This window comes from Pseudoliparis swirei, unplaced genomic scaffold (genome assembly GCF_029220125.1).
Source record: "Pseudoliparis swirei isolate HS2019 ecotype Mariana Trench unplaced genomic scaffold, NWPU_hadal_v1 hadal_28, whole genome shotgun sequence".
Classification (NCBI taxonomy): domain Eukaryota; kingdom Metazoa; phylum Chordata; class Actinopteri; order Perciformes; family Liparidae; genus Pseudoliparis; species Pseudoliparis swirei.
This window is the reverse complement of record NW_026613264.1, coordinates 245,430-264,089: the sequence shown is the minus strand read 5'-3', so window position 1 is coordinate 264,089 and position 18,660 is coordinate 245,430. Positions and strand designations below refer to the sequence as shown.

Below are 18,660 nucleotides of genomic sequence, written 5' to 3'. Positions count from 1 at the left end.
ATGTACAGAAGACGAAACACATGGCAGTCTCATTTTGTTTACTGGTAAAAAAACAAAACTGAACTGAAGGCAGTGCTACATTTAAATATTTTGTTCTCAATTAAGTAGGAATGTACTTGCATGGAAGGTATACATTAATGATACTCATACACAAAGAACACAGAATGTGTTCTATGTGTATGAGTGTGATCTGTCACAGAAACATATCACCTGTGTCCCATATATCCAGAAAATTCCTCCTCCTCCTCTTCTTCTTCTTCTTCCTCCTCCTGCATTTCTCCATCAGAGGAACTGAGACAGCCAGACAAAGTGGTGATATGTTTGGCTTCATAGCCACCCTCAGTAAAGTATTCTTGTGCAGCTGACATTAATGCCACAGCTGTCCGATCATTGGACTCCGCGAGCGAGTCCGTGCCGTTCAGAGTCCGTTTGGACTTAGTGGGCAGTAGCGGCTCCAGATCGGACCGTTTCACAAGGTCTGAGAGAGCTTCTCTTCTATTCTGCTCTCCTCCCTCTTCCTCACATACAGCCGGTGCTGCGAGGGTGACTGAGAACAGATTGATATTGCCTGAGCTCTTACCCACCACCTCCTCATTCTTATCCTCCTTCACCTTATCTGGGACTGAACCCTCTGTTCCTTCAGCTTTGGCCTCATTTTGAGCCTCGAGCCCCCCACGTCTCCCGAAGACCCCCGACGCAGACACCTTGCTGTTCCCGGACACATCAACAGAGTCCTGGCAGGAAATTTCCTCCGAGAAAAGCTCTGCGCCTCCGTCCATGTAGACTTGTTCCCCTTCCTCCTCCCCTTCCTCCTCCTCTTCTTCTTCCTCCTCCTCCTCCTCATCATACGAGTCAGTGCCCCTGGTGGCAGTTTGAGGAACTGGTGGATTGTGGTGCCTCTTCCGTTTCTCCATCTCTGCAACGATGGAGATCTCGTCAGGGATCGTCCTCTCTGGTGTTAGGGTGAAGCCTTGGCTCAGAACCTCCTAGAGGGAACAAAGAAGTAGAGGGGGTAGGAGAAGTGGGGGGTCACGACAGTGATCAACTCAAAGATGCACCAGCCCTGTTAAATACATAAACTAAATCAAATGAAGGCACTGGAGGTTATCTGATGGCAGCATATGTTCACTGTGAAATTTGAAGGCTAAATTGAAGCTACAATACCTCCCAAACAGCAGTGAGTGCTCCACCAACATGAAGCTGCTACCAGGTGTCAATGCATGAACGATCTTTGGTTTCCGAAAATTACAGAAATTCGTGGACACAGCCCAACAGATGTTTGACAATCCAACACTGACGTTGTTTGAAGCACACTGACTTCAGAGTACAGTTAAAGAGGAAGGACGAGTGAGAATAATAATATTAATGTACACTATTGATCCCTGTGGGTAACTTCTTCTCTGCATGGACCCATCCTCAGTCATTAAGGAGCAGTGGGCTGCAGTGAAGACCGGGGAGCCACTGGGGGTTCAGTGCCTTGCTCAAGGACACTTCAACATGAACTATGGGGAGAGCGGGGATCCAACCGGTACCTTGTGGTTACGGGAGCCATGAGCTACAGGAAACCAACTTATAGAAAATAAGGGGGATCTGTTGGCAGAAATGGATTATAATAGTCGTAGTTATGTTTTTATTCTGACACTAAGAAAAAGAAGGTTGTTTTGTTAGTTTAGAAGGAGCCCTTCATATCTAGATAGGGTCCTCGTCCTCAGAGTATGCTATGTTACATCTTTATCCTTCTACAGAAGCCGGACAAACCAAACACTAGCTTAAGGGAGAGCTTGTGTGTTTTTTAGGGCTGTCAGCGTTAACGCGTTAATCTATGCGATTAATTTGGCCGCGTTAACGCACAAAAATATTTTAACGCAATTAACGCAACTTTGTTTACTTCCGGTGTTCGTTGAAGTTTTTACACTCAAACCGAGTGTCAAACCGCGGCAGTACGGTTTAACACTGTTTCCGTTTTTAAAACAATTATTTTTCAGCGAAAATAAGAAGCAGAAATCAGTTTAAACTCGTGGATGAATCAGTCGGGTTTCCTCCTGCTCCTCCTTCCTCCCGTCTCCCCCTCTGATACACAGAGGAACCAAGGGGCGACGTGTCGGGTGACGCGGCACGGAAAGAACTCGTCACACGAAACCTTCAACGTGATTGGTCAATCCGTTTGTCGGTCAACATTTTGGGAAAAAAACAACCAATGAACACTTAGTAAATCACAAAGGAACTCCCACCTCACGGGTGAGGCTCTATAGCAGCCTGTCAGTCAGAGAGCAGAGAACACGTCACCAGGACAACTGAGCCTCATTGAATAGAGCTGAGATTGTTCTGGAATGTTTGATGTAGAACACGTGGGTATGTGTCATTATGCAAACGCCTTTAAAATGTGAATTTTTTGTTTGTTTGTAAAATGTATAAAATGCCCCCAGCCTCCAGAGGGTTAACGTGACATATTTGAATGTCAGTCAGTTATCAAGGCCACTGGTTCTGCTGCTGTTCAGTGTTAAAGATGACAGGACCAATGGGTCTCAATGTACTTCTTTTTTTTTACTAATCTGATGTTTCACTGAAGAAACAATTTATCATCCACAATATTAAATACCTCGCTGGCACTTTATAGGTAGGAGCCTCTTTGAAACACAGCTCTGTGTGAAGTTTGGTCTTTAAAAAGAATGAACTTTTAACTTTTAATTGCGATTAATTAATCGCAATTTCAAAATGTGCGATTAATTAGTTAATTTTTTAAAATCGATTGACAGCCCTAGTGTTTTTATATCAGCTGAAGGCCATCACAGGCTGATAGAGGATTAAGAGGACCCGACTCCCTGTGGGTGTCATTACCCGAGCCTCTCCTTACTTTGTCGACATGCTTTTAGTGCACAAGATCCTTCCCTAGTGGCTAGCTCACGGCTGCAGCTCTGCACTGCTCTCATGCAGCGGTTATGACGAAAATGATAAACATGTTAGCTCAGAGCCTCTGGCTTCCTGTGAACATGTTGAGAGCCGTAGAGAGAATCTCAGATCTTAGAATGTTTCAAGGAATAGTTTTACATTTTGAATTGTAAATCCGTTCGAAAAGTAAATGAAGACAGACGGACACAGATACTCATGTTTCTTACATTGAGGACTCTGGGCAGAGTTGCCTTCCCTTTACAAATGAATCCAGTGTAGCAGAGGCAAAACACAGCGGTCATCAGGGCACCAAGAACCATCAGAAGAGCAGCAACTGCACCTAAAAACACAGGGTCTGCAGACACACAGTGTTAGTGCCTTGCTCTGGCCATTTACTTCGCTGGACCATGATGAAAGCAACAGCCCCAAACATGCTTACTTGTAATGTATGATAAGAATTTTGGCAAAAATAAAATCACCAGAACAGCACTGGCTTGCGGTACTTAACCGCACCTCTCCATTTTAAAATACAGACATGACAGTTCAGCTCACCTCTGCTTGGTTCCACACTGCTGGTGAATGTGCAAGTCCAAGCGGATGGCCGAGCGTTTTGGTTGACATTAATCTTTGTGTGCACCTGGACACAGTACTCCGTGCCAATCTGTAGGTTTCTCACAGTATATGCCTTGTTTGGTGTTATGGCGGACTCCTGCAGGTAAAATATGGTGGAATAAGTTAAATGATTTCCATTTGATCCTGCTCCGTGACCCCAGCACTCCGTACAGCCAACTACCAGGTGAAGTAAAGTTCTTACTTTTCCCAAACGCACAGAGAATTCTACGTAATCAGTAACGTACAGAGTGGCACCATGGCCACGCCAAAGAGGAGATTGGAGTTTTAGTTCTAGTTGTTTTTGTTTGAGGCAGAAGTCCTCTGGAAGCCGAAATGATCGTAGTTAAACCTGAAAGGCCAGAGGAATAAGTGACTTGGATATACATTAGGAATACAACTGTTCCTTTTCAGGGCAAACAAAAGAAAACAAGCAGTAAGAGCTCAGGTGCTATGAATAGGCCAACATCAGGGATGGCTGCATTCCATTTTGGTGAGCTGTGCCAGGACTCTATGTATGGAGAGTTCTGGTCTCCCACAGACTCTTTATCGGGTCTTGGTCCCGTCTGGAGAGGAGCTAATATAAGTGCACTTTGGCGAAAGAAAGGACATTTTCTAAGTCCTTCAATCAAAGAATGGGCGGTTCCATCCCGGGCTCCCGCTCGCCCATGTTGACACCTGCAGGCTGTTCTTGTGGTGCATGAATGTTAGATAGTCCTGTTGGACCAGAGCACCTTACGTGGTAGCTCCTCCCATCAGTGCATGAATGGGTGTGAATGGGTGAATGATGTCATGTAGTGTTAAAGCGCTTTGAGTGGTCAGAAAATGAGAAAAGCGCCATACAATACAATCCGTTCACCACTTGTTTATGCTCTGACATGGTTTACTGGGACAATAAATGTGGAAGTGTTTAATTAAAACTGTTTTTTTCTGCTTTAAGAAGTCAAAAGGTGAGCTGAGAAAACAGTCTTGTGAGGGTCAGGGTTCAGATCATATGTGCAGTATTCAGGGCAGCAAATATACTGACAAGTAAAACGATAAAAAACAATAAACAAAATAGGATAGAATAATGAAGTGAATCAAATTTAGAAGTTCATCCAGGAGTGGATAATATCCAATTTGCTGTCATTCTACTACGACTGTCTGCTCAGGTTTAACACAACCAACGAGACTCCCTATCCGGAGGAGGTTAACTGGTTGTGTCTATATTACATGTTTAGAGGAATTAAAGTAAGTGCGAGTCATCATACACAGTAGTTGGTTGTTTGTCTTACCACTGCTCCGTTAAGTTTCTTCCAATAGACACTGAACTGAGAACCGGGGTAGAAGCTCTTGATATCTTTGATTCCCGAGCTGCGGTCAGCTTCAGGCAGTGAGATGTTGACGTGGATGCAGTTGCCGCATCCGACCAAAGAGACTTTCGGAGGACCTATTATGGCTGGTGAGAAAAAGGAAAGCATTCTTTTTTTAAATTAGTGGCAAAAAAAAGGTGTGAATTAAATCTGAACTTGTACATCCCAGGTGTTTGCCATGTTTTTGGTTCACTCTGCTGCACTCTCATTTTCATTGTTTTTTAATATCACTTAGACAATATTTTCACCAACGCTCTAGAAAACGGGAACACATCTGTATTAAATTTGAGTCAGCTGCTCATTTAGTCCTTGCATGTTATGCTTGCATTTTGATAATGACATCATTTCCCATTTAGGAAATCATCGTATATTTTATAACCTCGGGAAAGTTTCCAGCACAGGAAATAAATCAATGTATTTACCTACAATAGCTTATCTACAGGTTCATTTTTGTATCGACTTTATCACACAAAAATACATTTAACACTCGACCTTCTTGGCAAATTTCAGCCTCCTAGTGCAAAAACTGTGGCCTCCAATGGGTGGGGGACCGATCAACCAACCGACCGATCAACCAACCGACCGACCGACCTATAGAGTTGCTATTAACTCTGAGCGTGCATTTCCTTTTCAGATGTTCTTGTATATTGTCTGCATGCTAACATGCCGACGATGTCAACGTAATATTTATCATGTTCATCATCTTAGATTAGCATGCCAACATGTACTAATTATAAAGAAACACAAAGGACACTTGAGGTTAATGGAAATATGATTAGTTTGAGTTTTTTTATAAACCAAAGTATTAAGACATATTATGAAAAACTGAGGGCATTAAATAACACAGGGGATCTACACCTACCATAACAACCCATCTCATAGCATATGTTTCAATTCAGTTTATTTTGTATAGCCCATTCTCATAAATTACTAATTTAATCTGTACATATTTTGAAATGTCCCCACTGTGGGACAAATAAAGGAATATTATATCATATATATATATAGATATCCCTGTCCCAGAACCTCACATCGGATCAGGAAAAACTCCCAAACAACCCTTTCACGGGTAAAAAAGGTAAAAACCCTTCAGGAGAGCAACAGAGGAGGATCCCTCTCCAGGATGGACAGGTGCAATAGATGTCAGGTGTACAAAAGGACAGATTAGAGTTAAAACACATTCAATGAATAGAGACTTGAAGTCACAAGGACTCCGGAGAGAAAGCAGAGTTAGTAATGTGCAAAGGAGAGATGAAAATGCATCCATCAGTAGAGAGAGAGAAGAGGAGAGAGGTGCTCAGTGTATCCTAAGCGTCCCCCAGCAGCCTATCAGCCTATAGCAGCATCTCTAGGTCTGGACCAGGTGAACCTGATTCAGGTCTCACTATAAGACCATCAAGAGGAAAGTCTTCAGTCTACATGAGGTGACTGTGTCTGCCTCCAGGACTGAAGGTGAAGCTGGTTCATAAAAGAGGAGCTTGATAACTGAAGGCTCTGGCTCCCATCCTACTCTTTAAGACTATAGGAACCACAGGTAGCCCCGCATTTAGTGAGGCAGCTCTCTAGGGGGGCAATATGGTACTACAAGCTCCTTAAGACATGATGGAGCATCACTAATCAAGGCTTTGTAGGTTAAGAGAAGAATTTTAAAAGTGATTCTAGATTTTCCAGGGAGCCAGTGCAGAGCAGCTAGTGCAGGAGTGATGTGATCTCTTTTCTTAGTTTTCGTGAGAACACGAGCTGCAGCATTCTGGATCAACTGGAGGGACCTAAGAGACTTATTAGAGCAGCCTGATAATAAGGAGTTGACCTAAGAGTCTTATTAGAGCAGCCTGGTAATAAGGAGTTGCAGTAATCCAGTCTAGAACCACTACCACCATTGCAGGAGATGGTGCAGCAAGATTACGTCATCTAAACTCATATGAAGATTTTCTACCATGATGGATGGATGTTTTCGTCTTTTGATACTTTTCGTCTCTTCGTTTAAGTCACATGCATCATGAACAACAAGATTCATGTGGTAGGTCAGCCAAGACTAAAAGCCTTTTTGCAAATTGTCAGTACTTTTTTTTAAACATGGATAAACCCATTTCTTGTCTGATCATTTCAGTTTAGCTCAAGCTGCTAATAAAAGTCAATTTAGGAAAATGGCAAAATTGCTCTAATCTACCTCCCTAATAGAATCAATAAGCGACAAATCATAATGTCATATGTCATTGGTCCAAGGCAACAAGCAGCATGTTGACGTACTCTGTGCCAAAGGGTAGAAGTGGACTCTGTTGGATTCTTGAGACAGAGTCTTGTTGTATGACGCCTGGACAATCAGGATATACGTCATTGTGTTGTCTGGAATGTTCAGCTTCAATGACGTCATATTGGAGTACGATGGATGTTTCTTTCTGTGCCCGGTTACCCTGCACAAAGAAAAACAGAGCGCAAACAGTTTTTTTATGCTTTCAGTGCTCTCATTATGGCAGGATAATTATTTTTGTTTATCTGTAGCTGCTTAAGGGGAATCACAATATCACATACTTGTTAAAGTTTGATTATTGGCTGATACTGGCCCTTATGATATACCCTCTGGCATATCATATTGATACAATGCATTTCTGTAAAAAAAGAAAAGAAAAAAGAAAGGCATAGGCCTCTAAATACCAAGCATAGGTTGGAGTCTTGTTTAAAATAGCACCCACATTAGTTGTTGAATATCAGCAATTCAGCACAATAACTTTATAAGAGCGGTTGAATGATCAGTTCCCTAAAAACTATCAGTGTGGTCCCAGCTGCACTCACCACACAGACGGCTTGGGGACGGAAACAAAGCCAGCGTGACCCAGCAGCCATTAAAGAAGCCACAACACATGATCACCGTTGTCCAGAAAGGCTCCTCAAAACTGATAAGGCCGCTTCATCAGAACATATTCACACTGATCAAATATATTTATTATTCAGATTTAGTTTTTAAATATATTTTCATCAATACAAGCTATTTTCCATATGAATATAAAATATATACAACATTTATGTAATATCAGTTGCACAGCTCTATCAGCATACATAACACAAATAAGTATGAAGTTAACATCAAACATGATCCATTATCTTGTGTACTGCAAGATAAAAAATAAAAAGCACTCGCTTTTTATTTGGCCGAATTAAACAGACCCAACATATTTAAAACACAACCAAATGAAATGGTACACTTTGAATATGCAGAAAGTGGCAACCTGTAACTCTCCACTGTGTTTCCACAAAGGCCCGGGGTTTAAAGTTCTAACCATTAACCACAACATCCTCCAGTTTAACAAGAACCGTTATGCATGTCGGTACCCAGCTCTCTTTCCTTTCACTTCCTGTTGTCTCGACAGTGAAGGCACATCATCAAGAGGACAGCAGCTGCCCCATGAGTACGGCATAAGACATGGTATCCGTCGATGGATATTTTCTTTAAAAAAGGTGCCAGTAGAAGGCTCTGGACCTGATAATGCAAATGTTTGACATGTGGGTGGAGAGAAAGCTGGCTGCGGTGGATCTGAGGGGCCGAGAGGTTTGGGAATGAGGAAGAACAAGATGCTCTGGTGGCAGAAAGAAAGCCAAGTGAGGATTATTTTTGTTTTGGACTGGAGTTAGGAATCTGGCTGATATGTTCTGGACTGATTAGAGTCTGTGGATGGAGCTAGCACTGACTCGGTGGAGGATTGTGTTAAAATAATAAAAGACATGAGAAAATAAAGGGGTGGGTGTTGTCATCAGGGCTAGTTACAATAATAAAAAAACAACCGATTGTTTTCCTTTCATCACAACTCCTATATTGAGACTACAGGGAGCTGTCACCTAAACAAATAATTTATGTTGTGTTATTAGTGTGGACGTGTACACGTTCCCAAATATGAAACAAACATGAAAGGGATTCAAAAGAATACTAAAAACTTGTTTTAGCTGGTTTAGCTTGTTGAAGGTAGGATGGGATTTAAAGACTGGACAATGTGTTTCGATGCCACACCCAATACTGAATGATTTGAAAAGAAGACACGTAAAGATCAGACGTAGTAACACGCGCAGCAAAACTGGATGTCCCTTTCTCAGTTGGACCACAATATAGCATTTATTAAACAGATTAGTAGATGGAGAATATACTGGGACGCTATTGTCAATATTGGGAAAAAAATAACCCCTTGTTAGAAATTTAAAAAAAGAAATATAAAAACCTTAAGTTTCTTTGTAATTGTGTAATACTATAACAATAACAACAACAACATGCTACCTACTTCACTTTAAATGATACCTCAACAAGGCGTTTGTACGTTTTAAGTAAATAATCCAATTAATTCACTTTTGCCTCTTTAAAGCAACAAATCCAGGCTGTAGCCCGTTAATGGATTAAAGAAGGATTCCGACTATTTTACAAAAATTAAAGCTATTATGGCACAGCGTTTCCAATAATATGGAGAACTATTATGTACTGAACATACACAGGTAATCTGACAATGTATAGGGAGCTTGATAGTACGTTGCCATTTCCCCCATCTTTCAACTGTTTGTTATGTTTATTCATTGTGTGTGTGTATATATATATTTGTTATTTCATTAGAATATTTATATATTTTATTTTTGCCTTAATAATCATTTCTGAAATTGATAATAAAGATAGGATAGGTTTAAATAAAAAAAGAAGCCACACTTTATACACAAACAACTGTACAAACACTTGGCCCGAATAACAGAAAAAGCAGAACAATTAGAATGTGACCAACTTCCTCGCCAACTTTGAGTGCAGAATACAGACCGATAGGATGCGTTCTCCTTCCCAGAGAGAGGAGTGGCATCAGGGCCATGTTTAGTAGGAAACAAGAGGGGACATTACCTCCAGCTGATCTTGTACTGGGTTCCTGCTGGGGTGCCATGGCCAGGATCCCAGTGCAGGACATGGTGGAAGTTGACCGAGTGGACACTAGCATTGACCGGAGCAGGCAGGGCGTTGAGCTCTGTGTGAGCAGGTCCACGTGTGAGGAGTCAGATGAAGGAGCAAGGTGCAGAGACACACCTGTCAGCAGGGCACTAAGGAGGGCGTGTCTGGGACAATGCCAGGTTCTCAAGAGATGTTGCTGTAAAAATGTCACTTGGTTTACTCACCGGAATCCAGAAGTAATGTGACATAAAGCACAAGAGGCAACACCTTCATCATGTCATCGTGGTGCAGCAGCGGGTCGTGTCTGCTGATGCTGATCAGACTGTTGAAATACACACAACAGTAGTCACTCACACATATACTGTGCTACGTTTATCTTATTGAAATAATACATACACTTCTCTGTCTGCCCCTGTTGAAATGATCGTCTAATCTTGCATTAACTTTAACAGACTTTACCCTCGGTTTAAGCCACAACATGAACCGTATGTCAAAGCTCACACCTTGGGAGTCAAAAACAACAGTTTCAAATACAACAGGTTCATATGAATGATAACGTGTTAATGTCCTTATCGACCTAACGTCACGTCCTTGTTCTAATCGAGTTGACCTGCTCTGACTGACAGGTGTATTAATCCACGATAATTAAACTGATTTAAAGTATCGTACAGAGACTAGCTCGTCGCTGACTGTTAGTTCACAGCTAGCTAGTTAACGCAAAAAAAACCCAGAAAAAGAAGCCTTAGTCATGATACCGACTGTTCAGTGACTTACCAACCGACACCGCTTGTGAGTCCTTTCAATGTCCGAGAAGCAAAAGCGAGACGCTCATTCTCAGTCTTCGGTGTTTCCCCTCCGCTGGCAACACAGTAGCAGGGATGCTGTCGAGCAGAGATGTCGCATTAGACGCTCCACCGAAGGTTTAAGTTGGCACAGATGTCCCGTTTCCGGAATGGGCGTGGCCATTATGTTCCTCCATCGTTTGAGGTCCAGGCTGCGGTGGAATAGTCCAAATAATTACCTCCTAACATTTTAACCTCTATGGAAACGTCACGGGTTTAAGGAACGACGATCCAGAGAATCTATGAGGTGTTAGGGAAAGACAACCGCGACAGCCTCCGATTCCACTTTCACGAAGCCACGTAGTATGACGCGACGACAGGCGCATGTTAGTGACGTCAGTCTTCTTCTTCTTCTTCTGTGGTGTTTTACGGCAGCTTGCATCCTTTTAGTTGCACTACTGCCATCTTCCGGTTCCCAGCTACTATACTTTCCCCATCAGTTCTGTTGCTCGCAAAAATTGCATGAAACACCCTCTTCCCAGACCACTAGACCCCCACTCCAATATACTTCCTAGCTCTCTTCCCTTCATCCCTAGTCTCCATTTCTTCCAACATGACCTTCCTTTCTGACCTGTATTTATTGCATGTGGTGACAACATGTTGTACAGTTTCTGGTGCCTGGCAGCGCTCACAAAGTCCAGTTGGGTGTTTCCCCATCACAAATAATGTGCTGCATAAATAGCTGTGCCCAATCCTCAATCTTGCCATTGTGACTTCTTCCCTCCTATTTCCTCCCCTGACTTTTACCCCGCTCACTTTACTCTGGATTGAGTACAAGTGTCTCCCCCTCGTCTCCTGGTCCCATTGACGTTGCCACACCCTGTTGATATTTTCCTTGATGATGCCCTTTCCCTCTGCTTTAGATAACTTAACATCTACTTGTACTCTGTTTTCCTTTAGTGCTTGTTTGGCTAGTTTGTCCACTTTCTCATTCCCTCTGATACCTACATGGGCCGGCACCCATAAAAATACTACTTCAATGCCTTGCTCCACTGCTCTTGAGTGCATTGTCAATATTTTAAACAGTAGATCTTGTCGCGTTTTGGACAGACCCGACTTCAGACTGGCGAGTGCCGACATGGAGTCACTGCACACAAGGACTTTGCCTGGTCTTTGTTTCTCAATCCACTCTAATGCCAAGACAATTGCGTACAATTCAACTGAATACACAGCCAGAAAATCCGAAGTGCGTTTGTATATTTCATAATTTTGCTCGGGACTGAAACAGCAGACCCTGTACTGCCTGCAACTGGATCTTTAGATCCATCAGTGAAAACCTGCACATGCTCTACGTATTTTCCAACTGTGTACTCATAGAACTCACTCACTAGATCAGGATTCTTTTGCTTTACCTTAATCTGCAGCAACTCCATGTCTACCTCTGGTTCCTTCAGCAACCACACAGGAGTTATTGGCCAAATGACAGTAGGGATAAGCTCCATCTCAGAGACTCCTAGGCTTCTTGCTGCTGCTTCTCCTATCCAGCCAAAACTCGTCTTTGGCACTTTGTGCCTTTCCCAACATGCCTGCAGTACTTTTTTAGTTGGATGACTACCCTCATGACCTCTCAAATTTACCCAATAATTAACCAGCAGTTTCTTTCTGCGAAGACCCAGTGGCATTTCTCCGGTCTCTACTTGGATGGCGCACACCGGTGATGTTCTTACTGCCCCTATACAGATTCTCAAGGCCCTGGCCTGGATAACATCTAGCTGCTTAAGTGAGGTTTCTGAAGCTGACCCATATGCTACACTACCATAATCTAATCTGGATTTAATTAGAGCTTTGTACATGTGCAGTAGAGATGCAACCTCTGCTCCCCAGTCCAACCCTATACCAGACATCTCAATACATTAATTACTTTTTTACACTTATCGCTAACGTTTTTAATGTGGTCCTTCCATGTTAATCTGCTGTCAAAGTGTACTCCTAAGAAACGAAACGTCTCCACTATTTCTAAATTGCTCCCATACAGCTTCAGCTGACAGTTTCCCCTGGTTCTCCGTCTTGTAAAGAGCATTACTTTCGTTTTTTCTGCTGAAAATCTGAATCCCCATTTCTTCCCCCATCTTTCAACTTGTTTTATCCCTTCTTGCAGTTTTTTAACAATATGTTCCAAGTTTCTACCTTTTTTCCATAGAGCCCCATCATCTGCAAATAGTGACCTTCCCACATCTGGTGAGACTTTTCCAAAGATGTCATTTATTGCAATGGAAAATAAAATAGGACTGACCACACTCCCTTGTGGTGTCCCATTTTCTACCTCAAATGTTCTTGACCTTTCAGTCCCTACTTTTACCTGGATAGTTCTTTTATCTAGAAATTCCCTAAACCAATTAAACAGTTTCCCCCTAATTCCTATGGAATGCATTTTAATCAATAGCCCTTCCCTCCATAGCATATCATACGCCTTTTCTACATCAAAAAACACTGCTGCCACAGTTTCTTTGTTAACCTGTGCCTTTTTTACCTCATCTTCTAAACATAGGATTGAATCCAAGGTTCCCCTTCCTTTCCTAAATCCACTCTGGCACCCTACTAGTATCCGATGTTTCTCTACATAGTACATTGATCTCTCATTTACCATCCGTTCCATAAGCTTGCATATATTCGACGTTAGCGCAATTGGCCTATAATTTGATGGGTTACTGGCATCTTTCCCTGGCTTCCTTATTGGGACAATCACAGCCTCCTTCCACCTTGCTGGTATGCTACCTTCCTCCCACACTTTATTATACAATGTTAACAATTTATTCAGCCCATATCCACTTAATTGTTTTACCATAATGTAACATATGTCATCATTTCCTGGGGCGACGTCAGTCTTCTTCTTCTTCTTCTTTTTTAACGGCGGTTGGCATCCATATAATTGGTGCATTACCGCCACCCTCTGGAGTACTATTCTGTCAGTTGACGCCTTACCCCCAAAACAAACAAAACCAACAACCCCCCCCCCCCCAAATAAATAAATAAATGAAATATATATATATATATATATCAAATAAAAAAAATAAAAAAAATAAAAAATAAAAAATAAATAAATGTAACCCTCATCCCTACATTTCAACTATACCCTATAATAAACCCCTGTGTCCTTTAAGAACGTGAACAGTACTCTAATCTGTGCTCCCCCCCCCATGCTCAGTATTCCCTTCAGTGTACACTCACACACCCCCAATTCCCCCAGTTTCTTCCTCATAACCTCTCTATGAGTCTCATGCGTCTTACAATTAACCACCACATGCTCCACCGACTCCTCTTCACCACATCCTTCACACAGCCCTGTCTGGTGTTTCCCTATCATTTTCAGTGTCATGTTGAGTGCAGTATGGCCAACCGTAGCCTTGTCAGCACTATTTCCTCTCTCCTGTTCCAACTTCCCACCCTGGTTGCCTTAACACTCCTGTGAATAAGATACAAATGTCTCCCTTTCTTCTCTCTGTCCCACCTATTTTGCCACATTTGGTTGACGTTTTCTTAGATAATACTCTTGACCTCCGTCTTACTGATGCTAATTCTCATTTCTATGTCTCCTTTCTTTAAAGCCCTCTTTGCCAACTTGTCTGCCCTCTCATTCCCACTCACCCCATGCTGGAACCCACATGAATTTCACCTGACCTCCCTGGTTGGTTACGCGTGTGGCCGACTGAAGGACCTCGTAGAGTATGTCTTGACGACTGCATGAATGAAAAGATCTGAGGCTTGCTAGGACTGAAGCTGCATCGGAGCATATTATTACCTTGTCTTGTTTTGCCTTTTCCACCCATCGTAACGCCACTAGCACTGCCACCATCTCCACTGTGTAGACCCCTAGCCTATCCGATGTTCTCCTGTTGATCCCTACTCCTTTATCTGGTATTGCCACCCAAAATCCTGTCACTCCTGTCTCAGGTTTCTTAGCACCGTCCATATAAATCATAGTATATTCACTGTATAGTTTCATTACTCGATATTCAAATGCACTTAAAAAAATCCCTTTTCCTTTCTTTTCTCTTTTTAAATCTAACAGATACCAGTCAACTTCAGGCCACACCAGTGTCCATGGAGCCACCACCGGGTAAACCACAGAGAGGCTTATTCTTAGACTAAACACCTTAAACTCCATTGCAATGTCATTGCCTATCCGACCAAAGTTATTTTTCTGGCTCCTCCCATTCTCCCAGACCGCCTGCAACACTTCTTTTGCAGGGTGAGCATTATTGTGTCCCTGCAAATTAGCCCAGTAGTTTGCCATTAGTTGCTTTCTTCTTAAATCCAGCGACATTTCTCCCATTTCTACCTGCAGGGCAGGGATTGCCGATGTTTTAAAAGCTCCACTACAAACTCGTAACGCCTGCGCCTGAACCACATCTAATCTACCAATTTAATGATTTAGCTGCTGACCCATATGCTATGCTTCCATAATCCAACGCCGATCGTATCAAGGCCAAATGTTTTTTAAAGCTGAACAGCTGGCTCCCCAATTCAATTCAATTCAATTCAATTCAGTTTATTTGTATAGCCCAATTTCACAAATTACAAATTTGTCTCGGAGTGCTTTACAATCTGTACACATAGACATCCCTGCCCCAAAACCTCACATCGGACCAGGAAAAACTCCCAAATAACCCTTCAGGGGGAAAAAAAGGGAAGAAACCTGCAGGAGAGCAACAGAGGAGGATCCCTCTCCAGGATGGACAGATGCAATAGATGTAATGTGTACAGAAGGACAGATTTAGAGTTAAAATACATTCAATGAATATGACAGAGTGTATGAATAGTTCATAGTAGGCATATTCCACGATGGAGACCTCCACGATCCATCAGGCAGATGGCGGTGGGGAGGAGGAGTGGGCGGAATCTCAACAGTGGGCGGAGTCTCAACAGGACAGTGGCGTAGTCAGGAGCAGGAATTCCACGACCCAGACCTCGATGATCCATCAGGCACATAGGATCTATGCCGTCTCATAGGGTCCGATGACCCCATGAGACGTGAAGTCAAAAGGACTCCGGGGAGAAAGCAGAGTTAGTAACATGTGATTGAGAGATGAAAATTCATCCTTAAGGAGAGAAAAGAGAGGAGATAGGTGCTCAGTGCATCCTAAAACGTTCCCCGGCAGCTATAAGCCTATAGCAGCATATCAAGGGCTGGACCAGGTGAACCTGATTCAGCCCTAACTATAAGCTTTGTCAAGAGGAAAGTCTTAAGTCTACTCTTAAACGAGGTGACTGTGTCTGCCTCCCGGACTGAAATTGGAAGCTGGTTCCATAAAAGAGGAGCTTGATAACTAAAGGCTCTGGCTCCCATTCTACTTTTTAAGACTCTAGGAACTACAAGTAGTCCCGCATTTAGTGAGCGTAGCTCTCTAGTGGGGCAATATGGTACTACAAGCTCCTTAAGATATGATGGTGCATCACCAATCAAGGCTTTGTACGTGAAGAGAAGAATTTTAAAAGTGATTCTTGATTTTACTGGGAGCCAGTGCAGAGCAGCTAGTGCAGGAGTGATGTGATCTCTTTTCTTAGTTTTAGTGAGAACACGAGCTGCAGCATTCTGGATCAACTGGAGGGACCTAAGAGATTTATTAGAGCAGCCTGATAATAAGGAGTTGCAGTAATCCAGTTATGAAGTAACGAATGCGTGAACCAATTTTCTGCATCTTTTGAGACAAGATGTGCCTGATTTTTAAATATTACGTAGATGAAAGAATGCAGTCCTTGAGATTTGCTTTACGTGGGAGTTAAAGGACAAGTCGATCAAAGATAACGCCAAGATTCTTTACAGTGGTGTTGGATGCTAGGGCAATGCCGTCTACAGAAACCACATCACCAGATAATTGATCTCTGAGGTGCTCAGGGCCGATTAAAATTACTTCGGTTTTGTCTGAGTTTAACATCAAGAAGTTGCAGGTCATCCATGTTTTTATGTCTTTAAGACATGCTTGAATTTTACCGAGTTGGTTGCTCTCCTCTGGTTTTATCGATAAATATAGTTGAGTATCATCTGCATAACAATAAAAGTTTATGGAGTGTTTCCTGATAATATTGCCCAAAGGAAGCATGTATAAGGTAAATAAAATTGGTCCAAGCACAGAACCTTGTGGAACTCCGTGATTAATGTTGGTGGTTATCGAGGCGTCATCATTTACAAATACAAACTGAGATCGATCTGATAAATAGGATATAAACCAAATTAGTGCCGTGCCTGAAATGCCAATCGACTGCTCCAGTCTCCGTAATAGGATGTCATGGTCAATGGTGTCGAATGCAGCACTAAGGTCTAACAAGACCAGGACAGAGAGGAGTCCTTTATCTGCTGCCATTAAGAGGTCATTTGTAATTTTCACCAGTGGTGTCTCGGTGCTGTGGTGTTTTCTAAATCCTGATTGAAATTTCTCAAATAAACTATTATGATGTTGAAAGTCGCACAACTGATTTGCGACCACTTTCTCAAGGATCTTGGAGAGGAAAGGGAGGTTAGAGATCGGTCTGTAGTTAGCCAACACCTCTGGATCCAGAGTGGGCTTCTTCAGGAGAGGTTTAATAACAGCCACTTTGAAGGAGTGTGGTACGTGGCCTGTTAGCAGAGACACATTGATAATATCTAATAGAGAGCTGCCAATTAAAGGCAAAACGTCTTTAAGCAGCCTCGTCGGGATGGGGTCCAAGAGACAGGTAGACGTGTTCGAAGTAGAAACCGTTGAAGATAATTGGTCACGGTTGATGGGAGAAAAGCCCTCCAAATATACACCAGGGCATACAGCGGTTTCCAAGGCCATTCCACTTGAGGACAGATTGGCACTGGTTATGGGCAAGAGAATATTAATCTTGTCCCTAATAGTTAAAATCTTTTCATTAAAGAAGTTCATAAAGTCATTCCCACTGAGGTTTATAGGAATGCTCGGCTCCACAGAGCTGTGACTCTCTGTCAGCCTGGCTACAGTGCTGAAGAGAAACCTGGGGTTGTTCTTATTTTTTTCTATTACTGATGAGTAATAGTCTGCTCTGGCATTACGGAGGGCCTTCTTATAAGTTTTAAGACTATCTCGCCAAACTAAGCGGGATTCTTCGAGATTAGTTGAACGCCATATGCGTTCAAGCTTTCGTGACGTTTGCTTCAGTTTGCGGGTCTGAGGGTTATACCAGGTAGCAAACCTCCTCTTCCTCACTGTCTTCTTCTTCAGAGGGGCTATCGAGTCCAGTGTCATTCTCAGAGAGCCTGTGGCACTGTCAACAAGATGATCAATCTGGGACGGACTAAAGTTAGACCAGGAGTCCTCTGTTATATTGAGACGTGGTATCGAATCAAATACAGAAGGAATCGCTTTAAATTTAGCTACAGCACTGTCAGTTAGACATCTGGTGTAGAAACTTTTGACTAACGGAGTACACTCCGGTAGTATAAATTCAAAAGTTATGAGGTTGTGGTCTGACAGAAGAGGATTCTGTGGGAAGACGTTCAAATGCTCAATGTCAACGCCATAAGTAAGAACAAGATCAAGCGTGTGGCCAAAGCTGTGAGTGGGTTTCTGTACTCTCTGACAGAAGCCAATCGAGTCCAACAAGGAGATGAATGCAGCACTAAGGCAATCATTATCAACATCCACATGGATATTAAAATCTCCAACAATAATAACTTTATCAGTTTTAAGAACCAAACTTGATATAAATTCTGAGAATTCAGATATAAACTCTGAATATGGACCTGGTGGCGGTACAGAATCACAAATAGAATTGGCTGTAGTGTTTTCCAGGTTGGATGTGAAAGACTAAGAACAAGGCTTTCAAATGAGGTGTAGTGTAATTTTGGTTGAGGATTAATTAATAGGCTCGATTCAAAGATGGCTGCTACTCCACCTCCTCGACCGGTGCCTCGAGGAATGTGAGTATTAATATGACTTGGAGGAGTCGATTCATTTAGGCAGACATATTCTTCATGGCTCAGCCAGGTTTCAGTTAGGCAACATAAATCAATGTGATTATCTGATATTAAATCATTTAGTAACACAGCTTTAGATGACAGAGATCTAATATTTAGGAGACCACATTTAATAGTCCTGTTTTGTTGCACTGCTGAAAT

General features: G+C 42.4%; 1 protein-coding gene across 1 annotated transcript; it reads right to left on the bottom strand.

Moving 5' to 3' along the window:
* Positions 1-23: 23 nt before the first annotated feature.
* LOC130191196 (interferon alpha/beta receptor 1-like) lies at positions 24-11,045 on the bottom strand. The gene is made up of 8 exons (XM_056410847.1): positions 10,534-11,045; positions 9,984-10,081; positions 9,715-9,835; positions 7,101-7,264; positions 4,773-4,936; positions 3,442-3,598; positions 3,117-3,244; positions 24-986 (listed from the first exon to the last, which is right to left on the bottom strand). The coding sequence occupies exons 2-8, from the start codon at positions 10,033-10,035 to the stop codon at positions 207-209; spliced, it is 1,566 nt and encodes a 521-aa protein (XP_056266822.1). The 5' UTR covers positions 10,036-10,081; positions 10,534-11,045; the 3' UTR covers positions 24-206.
* Between the last annotated feature and the right edge of the window lie 7,615 nt (positions 11,046-18,660).

What these genes read in the sequence shown, in the direction of transcription:
- LOC130191196 (XM_056410847.1), bottom strand. Translation starts at nt 10,035, where the DNA reads ATGATGAAGGTGTTGCCTCTTGTGCTTTATGTCACATTACTTCTGGAT. An exon ending in AGAAACTTAACGGAGCAGTG is followed by an intron (nt 3,599 to 4,772) that starts GTAAGACAAACA and finishes TTTTACCTGCAG; the next exon opens with GAGTCCGCCATAACACCAAA. An exon ending in CTCTGCCCAGAGTCCTCAAT is followed by an intron (nt 987 to 3,116) that starts GTAAGAAACATG and finishes TGTTCCCTCTAG; the next exon opens with GAGGTTCTGAGCCAAGGCTT.